This window comes from Vigna unguiculata, chromosome 6, assembly GCF_004118075.2.
Source record: "Vigna unguiculata cultivar IT97K-499-35 chromosome 6, ASM411807v1, whole genome shotgun sequence".
NCBI lineage: Eukaryota > Viridiplantae > Streptophyta > Magnoliopsida > Fabales > Fabaceae > Vigna > Vigna unguiculata.
This window is the reverse complement of record NC_040284.1, coordinates 31,457,239-31,467,534: the sequence shown is the minus strand read 5'-3', so window position 1 is coordinate 31,467,534 and position 10,296 is coordinate 31,457,239. Positions and strand designations below refer to the sequence as shown.

At 32.6% G+C, this 10,296-nt stretch overlaps 1 protein-coding gene across 1 annotated transcript; it reads right to left on the bottom strand.

Annotated features, from left to right (window-relative positions):
* Positions 1–941: 941 nt before the first annotated feature.
* Positions 942–8,291, bottom strand: LOC114188013 (glyoxysomal processing protease, glyoxysomal). Its single transcript, XM_028076488.1, has 13 exons — positions 8,166–8,291; positions 8,037–8,083; positions 7,754–7,928; positions 7,412–7,522; positions 7,029–7,172; positions 5,113–5,205; positions 4,853–4,956; positions 4,504–4,589; positions 4,327–4,421; positions 3,495–4,239; positions 2,243–2,447; positions 1,645–1,736; positions 942–1,410 (listed from the first exon to the last, which is right to left on the bottom strand). The coding sequence occupies exons 1-13, from the start codon at positions 8,229–8,231 to the stop codon at positions 1,163–1,165; spliced, it is 2,211 nt and encodes a 736-aa protein (XP_027932289.1). The 5' UTR covers positions 8,232–8,291; the 3' UTR covers positions 942–1,162.
* Positions 8,292–10,296: the final 2,005 nt, after the last annotated feature.

Sequence of the window (10,296 nt, the reverse complement as noted above, 5' to 3'; positions counted from 1 at the left end):
AATAGAAACATAAAAAGTGAAAGGTTAGAAAAATTCATAATCACTGACACTTTGTCACTTTCAAATATGGTCGATATTAATATAGCGAAAGGGACCATATCAACCTTTTTTGGAATGAAATGATAATTAAATTGAGAGATAATATTAAATGAACCCTTCAAATATTAGGGAAAAAAATTATTAATTTTTTTTAAAATATATATATATATATATATATATATATATATATATATATATATATATATATATATATGGAAGTTTTTATCATAACGTTGCATTAAAGAGTTGAAAGCAAACGATATGAAGGTTTTTGGTCTCCACAAAACACAAGTAGGCTTCAACTGGCTTCCATTCAACGCTATTTCTTATCATAAAGAGTAGTCCCGAATCTAAACTCAACCACTTCCAACCAACACTGAATCGAATCTGTTAGGTTGATTTGGTTTAAATCAATAAAGGAGAAAACACCTTTTTTTTCATATAGTAACTATAATTTATTTTATTTCTAGTATAGCTATTTTTTATTGATATTTATATACTACTAATTATTCTAGTCAAGGGCTTTAAACTCACATTTATATTATTTCTAATAATATATAATTATTCTTACTCATTCAACTACGGTGATTCTAAGAGTACCAATAAAGTGTTGTTAAATGACTATATAAGCTTGCTGTCAACTATTTAGTTAAAAGGTCGAGTTTAAGACAGGTGGGTGAATTTAACAATGTATTTTCAAAAATATTTGAAAGTTAGAATGAAAGACTCTTGAATTATATTTGACTAAAAAGTTAAAGATTCTACTTTACCATTCAGTTTAATGCATTAAATCAGAAATCACAGCGAAACCAGATTACTTATATGTATTGCAGATTTTAAATCTTGATTAAAAAGCAAAAACATAAAGAAACAAAGATTTAATTCAATTCGCTCAACAAGAATTTAAAGATTAGAGAAGGGAAAGAATATATACATGAACACAAAAGTCTATCAAGAGTTTCTCCCCCAAAGTACAAAAACAGAAACAACTGTTTTGTGTAAAATCAGTTTTAAATTTCGATGAAGTACAAGTATAATCGTTTAGAGACTTTTAAAATTTATTTTCTTGATTTTCTTTGTGCTAAGAATTGAAGGCATAAACTTTGTTTACATTGATGAGAGACTATAACTTGCTAGGAATAACTTCCTTGGAAAGCACTCCACTCTTTCCAACATTGAAAACGTCCTTTCTTTCAGCAATAAACTTTGCAAACCGAGAACCCTTCTCTTTACTTTTATGGTGTGTAGCAGAGTGAGGTGGATCATGCGTAGGGTGGGGATTAGGATATGATGGCCGCATCAATGCCCATACAGATGAAAGGTATTCGTTTGGCTCGTCTAGAATCTTTAGAAGTGATAAATCCTCCATGCCTGCAGTGGGAAAAGTAACATCATCAGATGTCAACATACTATGGGAACAAAGTACAAAATATTTAGTATTTTTTATGTTATGACCACATTTGCTTGATTTCCTTAATTTCTGAATTCTAATTGTCGTCATTTAGTATTGTGTTCCTTTTGGTAATAGTTAGACAAGGACAGGTGAGGTGGGAACACCATGAGTAACATTCATTGTCGGACCAAACAATTAGTTAAAAAACATACCCTTTGAGAATTTGAAGATGGGTGCCAAAGCAGCAGATGGAATGCTAAAATTAAGATGAGGTATTACTGTTCCTCCACTATGCCTTGCATTGCTGTGTCAAAAACATTATACAATTAAAGACGGAAGTTTAATAATCTACAACCATTCAGGAACAATCAATAAAGAAAATTAATATCACAAAAGCTTATATTATACAGAGAAACAACTGGAACAGACAGAGCACCTTGTGAGTAAAAATAGAATCAAGAACAGACAGTCTTGTACAGTCACGCTGTAGAGAAGGGAAGTCTCTAAGCTAAATAATTTCATCGAAAAGAATCATATTGCCTTCAAAACATAGCTTTAGTAAAAGGGAAAGGCAAATTTGATTTGAAAATTATTAGTTTCATGAGAGAAAAATCATGCCGACAATCCAAAACAATCAATGTTTAGGATTTAAGATTTAGGGTTTAACTACAATCCTTAGCTACAATGCCAATAGAATCAATGTGACAAATGACTAGCAGTTAAACAAATTCAAATCTAGTGGTTCAGCACACAATCAGCTACAGGAATAGGAGAAGGTGGTATGGTGATATTGAAAGTTGGTGGCAATACCTTGTAACCAGGCCAATCATGTGACCATCTGAATTGATAACAGCACCACCACTAGCACCGGGGTGAATAGCAGCTGTTGTTTCAAGCATTGCAGGGAAGAACTCACGATTGTGCAGATGCTCAGGTTGAATGGACAGATAAGATTGAGGAGTCTTTGCCTCAACCACTTTTGCTACCACACCAGAGCAAACAGATGGGAAGAATCCTAAGAAAATATATGACTTCCGAGGTTAGACAAAAGAAATAGAAAGAAAACCCACCATAATTGAATTGGTTGTTTATAAAATTGGATACGACACGTCAGACTAATCACCTGAACAACAAATTATCACAATAGAAACATATAGCATGGCAAAAAAAATTCAAGGATAACATCCAATGTATCATTTGCATTGATGCATATGACCCTTGATGGTTTTCACAAACAAGCTTGTTTTAGAAGGAATAAAAAATAAGCAAAAGCCTGAAGATTAAAATACCGAAGTATGGGGGTTGATTGTAATGTTCTCAGAACATACCTTAGAGATAAAGGATAGCTTATTAGGTTTAGGGCCATACTATTTCAGTTAACTACATCTTGTTAATCTCTGCATACCATAGTAATTTTTATAATTAAAATCGCAGCTCCAGGTCTTGGGTTGTACCTAATCTTTTAAACTATCACCTAAGCATTGTTGATGGGTTTGTTAATAGTAGGAACTAGGAAATCTAAATCCTTATGAATTCATTACCCAATATTCTACAGACAAGTTTGTCAAGGACCAAAAATCCTAAAAGCTTATGATTTTCAAAATGGTTTTATCTGTAACAAAGTTTAAGGTAAGTGAGAGAGGATATAATGATTCTTCTCCATTACTAGATCATTTTTATGGTTCATTCAGTAACAAGGTTTGTTTTTCGGTTGATCTACACAATGACATACAAGAGGGAACCGGTATAAACCAAAGGCAGGCAGACATAGCACTAGTTCTTTTTTTGCATTAGTAGAATTAAAACAAAATTAAAGGAATTAAAGCTTTTGTACTAAGACTATAACTTTTGTTCTTATCGTAGTAAAGAAATATATCAATACATGTAATGAACCAAATATAGTTGAAGCTGCAGAAGGAACACAAAATGACATAAACATGAAAAATAATAGAACTTTAAAGGAACTCCAGCGTTGCAGAAATGTGATCGTAAGCAACATTAACTTTCATTTCAGGCATCTAAACAAGAAAGAAACAGATCAATTGGGTCAGAAAGGTCATACCACGCTTTGGGCCAAATAGTCCATGGCCAATGACAAATGCCTTTGATCCAGTGGATGGTCTAGAAAAATCCATTGTTATAGGCAAAAGATCATCTAGAACAGATTCAAGCTGCAATAAGGCAACATCCCATGGTCCTTTACAAACATACACTACTTTTGCGTCACACCAAATCCAAGGTTTGATATGATCAAGTCGTACACGTATGTTTCTATGGTTGTCATAAGTTGGATTCGACAACTTATATCCCCCGTGCTCATTGGCAGTGAAAGGATAAACAATTGGCATCTTTAACTGGGAAGTTTGACTAACTTGATTGCCTTCAACTCTGTTACCAAGAGAGGCAGTTCCCTCGGATGTGGAAGAAGACTTTTCTGAATTGGTCCCATATCCTCTGCCGTTTACATGTTCTTTCCCAAATCTCCATGGTTCCAATAGATGAGCATTTGTAAGTATGAGACCTTGACAGTTAAGTAAAACACCAGATGCCCATACTCCATCACCAATAGTAATAAGACAGACAGAAGTCATTGCCTTCTCAATCGGTAATGGTGAGGAGCTACCAAAATATAAATGCTCACGTTTAATCCTAGAGCATACATCCAATTTGTCAGTGTCAGAAAAAGACCCAGTTCCCGCAGCATAAAGGTCACCCCCCTGATTATATAACCCTTTCTCTGTATTCTCAGGCCTATTGCGCAACAAGCCACTAGAAGCACTCACAATGGCCTCCCATGGAATCACCAACTGTTACCGAATACTAGAGTTTTGCATGATGTGTTAAATTGGAAGGGGCTTAAATAATGTCAAATAAGGAGAACGTAATCAAGGTACCTGGATTTCCGCCCCATAGGTCTTCTGTCTCAGTGGTTTGAGCAGGACACCAGTAAGACATGCATGCTCACTGAAAACTGGACTGCCTTCCATTCCTGGTAGATAGAGTATCAAAATTGAGCCAGAACCACTTCCATAAATGACCAATGGATTATGCAACAGAGAAATGGCTCACACCAGGAAGACACCGTATGTCAGCCATCAGCAATGATCCACCAGATGAATGGGAAGGATAGCTGTTTGCAATGCATCCCACGGAGATGCTGATTCAAGCAATTAACCATACCATGTCAAAGGATTGAATGACACCAAATTCCCAAACATTGCCATCCAATTCACTGCAATGACTATAGTAATAGGCCTAATAACTGCTTATACAAATCAACACATAGGCAATCCCAACAGCTCAAGAAAACAGCACGATATAAAGTGACAATGAACAAGCAAGAAAAGTTTAACCATTTTTGAAGTAACTGCCAGATATTTTTTTTCTTTTATCCAAACAAATATACACACATATATATACCTGTTAAAAAAGTGCATAGGTGACAGGACTCCAAAAGGAGACCCAACTGCCAGAAGAAAATCACCCCTTTTATTCATGGCAGATAACTTAGTATCCAGCAAATCCTGATAAAATCACAACAACTTATTTTCAAGAGTTTAAATGGACCAACAAAGAATACCAACAGAAAAACAATTTCAGATGTAATTAGTATGTTACAATAATGGTTAGTATAAGGACTTCAACTAGAGAAAAAAAAGAAAAATAAAAATGAAAGATACCCTGAAAGATAAAGAAACACTCAAAATTGCCATTCTAGTAAGTGATTTGTATACAAGACTTGCACTGCCAGATCCTCCCGTGACCAATCTCTCCTGCAATATCATTAAAAATTCGTCATTCTTCATCTGAAAATATTATGTTTGCTTCTACATATCATGATCCTGGAGATGTTATTCCAAAGGCGACAGTCAAGAAGAAGAATGATACTTTAAAAAGTAGCAAGTTAAAAGTTTACAAGGATCAATCTAAGATGAGGTATACATCCTTTTACAAATGAACAATTTGATATTTCGCAGTTGCACCAATAAATTTTATTACAAACATAGTTACAATTACGGTTGTCTGAGAACCAACTTTCCCAGAAGCTTGAGTCATTTAGCTAAAGATAAATACCCGTTATTAGCTTTATATATAGAATATCCCTGCATAAAAAGTCCCTTTGCACTTGAAGCATTAACAAAGCAAAGCCTCACTTTACCTTGTTCAGTCTATTCAACTCTCACTTAGAATGAAGCCAAAAGGGGTCACTCTAGTAGACTACTACGTCATAGAAGGTGTTATAATGTGTTGAGAAAAACATATAGATAGAAAAGATGGCATATGCTAAAAATGTGTTTCAGCTACACATATACCATAAAACAGTTTAATTTATAAATGTAATAAATACAAGGTACAATTTTTCTACTATTTACAAACAATGAACCAAGACATTTACATAATAATACATATTTTTGTCAAAGGCAAATCCAAAATACAAGTGTATCTAATACAGAGATAATGCTTAATCTAAGTTATATTCAACCATAAACATATCATGAATATTAAACATATTTATCAATGCATAGCTTTCTAACCTTTACCCAGAGTCTTTTTCTGTTATATGATACCAGGTACATGGATGTTCTATCATAAATTATGTATATAAATAAATCATTGACCTCTAAATTTTTCTTACTGTCTAGTTATAGTTTTTCTCTGGCAATTGAGCTTCCGTTCAACTGATTTACTCTCTCTACAAGGCTCCGGTCTCCACACATCCACAAACCACAGAAGACCAGTTTCTACCATCTTTTATTCAGTAAGTGCTACCGCAACGTTCTCCATAATGTATTTATTCGTTTATTCCTAATCCTGTCTTGGCTACTATGTTCGCTCACCCAATCCATCATTCTCCTTTGTCATATAAAGTTAATTCTCTTGGTGACTTTCTCCACCCAACATTTAGTTCCACAAAACGTAGCAGATTAGCAGGTATTTAAAGGAGATATGAAGGAGGAAAACAAAAAGAAAAAATTGCACGCATGCCAAAACTCTATAAGCTAGAGAGTTTGAGTAGTGATTGGATTCAAAAGTACATGCCACATAGGCTCCTTCTTTTCCCGTTTTATCTTTTGAAAGCTAAAATTTGAGCATATAAAGGGAAAATGGTGTTTGGTAGACACTTTTACAAAAGATAAATGTCAATGAAATTCAGTAAATACCCAAAGTCTTGGCAGGGATTCAATAAAATTCAGTCAACTCTCTTTTTATTACTATATTATGACATTCTTTGATCTCATGGCCTAGAATAAAAATTCAGATTACAGTACCTTCAGGCATACAGACCAGCAAGAAAAAATTTCCAGGGTTTTAAATTGATTGTTTGCTCCCAGGAGCAACATACATACATGCACTACAATAATCCAATCCTTAGTTTAACTACCTTTTTTAGGCAAATATAATACAAATTGTAACATACAAGTCACATCATATGTAATTGATTAATGCAGAAATGCACTCAAGGCATTTCAAATTTGGTATGATACTTCCCATTTCAGTACTCAACAGGGACATCCCTTCACATACAAGTACAAATTTTTAAGTTAATCAAATTCTTCACAACAGCTAAAAGGAAACTTTTTAAGAACAAACTAACCTGAGTTTGGAAAACATCTCTAGAACGTTGAGAATCATTATTGTAAGATGCCAAAGACCAACCAACTTCCCATTCAAACTCTGGTAAACCCAAAGATGCTTCGATAAGTGATTGGAGACAATCAGATGAAGTAGGAATATCAACCTGCATGGCGCAGAAATCTAATGAGCATTGAACTAGAAAATAGCGGTTATTATAAAAGAAAAACAATCCTAGCTTATTGAGAAACAAATATTACAAATTTAAATTTAAATAAACGATGGTATAGAAGTCACACCACATAAATCCTAACATTGTTGTTTCTCCAAAAACACATGGCGCACCAGATCATTGACTATTTAGAAGATAGCAGAATAAGGAACTAAATTGTTCAAAATGCTTACTAATGACAAAAGCTGCGCTACAAGCCAACAAGGAGTTCCCTGATTGGAATGTCCTTTGGTGTTCTCGGTCATAACATCAATCCGAACACCAGAAATCAAGTCTGGCCTGCCCTGAAAAGCACAACTTACACAATTTAAGATACACACGTACAAAGCAAATTTAGAAAATATAAAAAAACAAATAAATGATTTTAATTTGATGTTGCAGTGGCAGTTTCATTGCGTTTACAGATAATCATGAAATTGCAGACTATGACGGCCATATTAACAACCCAAACACTTCGACGTTGCTGCCAAAATTGCTGTTGCAGAAACCTTATTATAATATCTACGGACACCAACCTGAGGAATATTTTCTCTCTGTTGAGGTGACAGAAAAGGTTCAACAACCGAGGCAACGGTCACAACCAACACCCTGTCCTTGCAGTTATCACCATAGAGACGCGCAGCTACTTGAGCATCATAAAGGGTATCGGGTACAAGCATCCCCGAAGCTGAAAGAGTTGTTTCACCAGAACTACGCATACCCAGAAGGAGAAAACCAAAACCCGCCACAATAAGTTCAAAAAAACCGAAACTTCTTATAAACAAAAACAAAAATAAGATCAGGGGTGGGGTTAGAAACCGGTATTGATGAAAAGCGTGTCTTCTCATCTTCAACCCTTTTGGGTCCTGAAAAATTAATTGCAAGCTGACTGAGCGATGATAATAGAGTAAGCGGCGCGTTTGAGAAGAGAGAAAAAGAGAAACTCACAGGACCGCGAACTCTGACCATGGCTGCGAAATTCCGAGCACAGCTAACGGTTTCGGATGGGACCATTTTGTAGAGCGAGTATGAAGATGAAAGCCTTCAATTTGAAGTTCAAGCTACATGTCCTGCTTTGGGTTTATTGTTCCTATTATATAACTATTGCTTTGGATTTTAAGTGAATTTATTTCCTAATAGAATATTAATTTTTTATCCATTATAAATTACATTTTTCTTTTTAACATTGTCAAACCTACTACAATGAGAAAAAAATAATAATTTTACTTTTAAATTGTTCATGAGTATTTGCAGATTTTATCTTTTAAATTCATATATAAATATATATATATATATATATATATATAATGTTTATGTCACTTTGTTTTTTATTTATTTTTTTCTCAATTGAATTTTAATATTTATTAAATAGAATCAATTTAGTTGTTAATTAACATAAATCTATCAATCATACACATTAAGTCATCTTTTAATATGAAATTCCAGATTTTGTTTTCTTCACCTTCTTCCAACTACTTCCACCTCTCTCCCATTACCTTCCTCCACCTCTCACCATGCTTTACATTAAAAAATTTGTTTCTTTATATATTTTGGAGTCAATTTTTACATGGGATTGAGAAATTTTGACTGAAAAATATTTAGAATTTTGAATTGAAAAAGGTATCATTTCGATGCAATGGTGTTTTGTTCACTAAAAATAGTGAAGCAAAATAAATTTTAATGTGAGATGAAGAGTGGTAAAAGTTGGAAAAAGATATAAAATAAGCCAGAGTGACACTTTTAAACTGATTGAACACTAATTTAACAAAGACCAACTTAATTTAACAAATATTAATATTTAATTAATTAAAAAATAATATAGAGATCGTGAATCATAAATATATATATATATATATATATATATATATATAGAAAAAAGGAGTTAGTAATTATATATATATATATATATATATATATATATATATATATATATATATATATTAAAAGAACTTATTTTCCTAAAGCGTTGTTAACACTTTCTAGTTTCCCAAGGTCCTTAAGAATACCAAATCCACATAGGTTAGCCAGCTATTTAGCCTTTGTGCATTAGGCGTTCCAAGAAACCAACAATTTCTCTTAAGTTATAGAAGAATTAGTTTTTCGTTGTGCAAACCAAGTTACTTCAAACATTAGTTATTTTTTCATATCAGTTAATGATAATAAAACTATAAGTGTGAATTTGATTTTAACATTAAGTAAACCGATCATGTTTTGGTAACATAGAAAGAAGATGGCTTGATTATAATAAAAGGAGAATTTCTTCCTGCATCACCAAAATTTATTCTGCACCCTCCAAAATTTTCTTAAAATCCAAAACTATCCTCTGATCATTTAAAAAATATATAAAGATCGTCTTTCTAAAATTGTTTTTGGATGTCAAATTTCAGTAAAATATATATATCGAAAGTCAACTTTTGAAAAAAAAAAATTATATATATATATATATATATATAATTTTTTAATTATTATTTTAATTTCAATTTTTTTTCTTAACAGTTTATTTACTTATTTTGTATTTTTAAAGTAATTTTTTTATAATGTATTGTAAATAAAATTAAAAGTAGTTCAACTTTAAATTTAAGAAAAAAAGTAAAAACGATATATATATATATATATTTGTTTCTGATATTGATAAGTCTAAAATTTTAATCAGATGTTAACTTTGGAAATTATTTTTTTACCGAAAGTTGACATCTAAAAATAATTTTAGAAAGTGACCTACGTGATTTTATTCAAATGGTCAAAAAGTATTTTTTAAATTTAAAAACTTTTTGGAGATGCAGATAAACCCTTTGTGAGGTGTAGGCAGAAAGACTAATAAATACTAAAAGGGAGAGTTAGTGCAATGTGGACTTAGAGGCTTTGTAGGTAGGTTAGTGGGCTTAGAGGTTGTACCATTGCAGTGAGTAGCACAAGATCTGCTACATAAAAATATATTCTTCATGTTTTTAGGGTACAAAATCAAACAACAAAATTACAGAACCTCAAATTTTGAGACATCACTAGCAAATGTAGATTAATCCTAGTTGCAGAAAAGTTTAATAGAAGTGAAGAGTACTCCATTATATTATTTTATTTC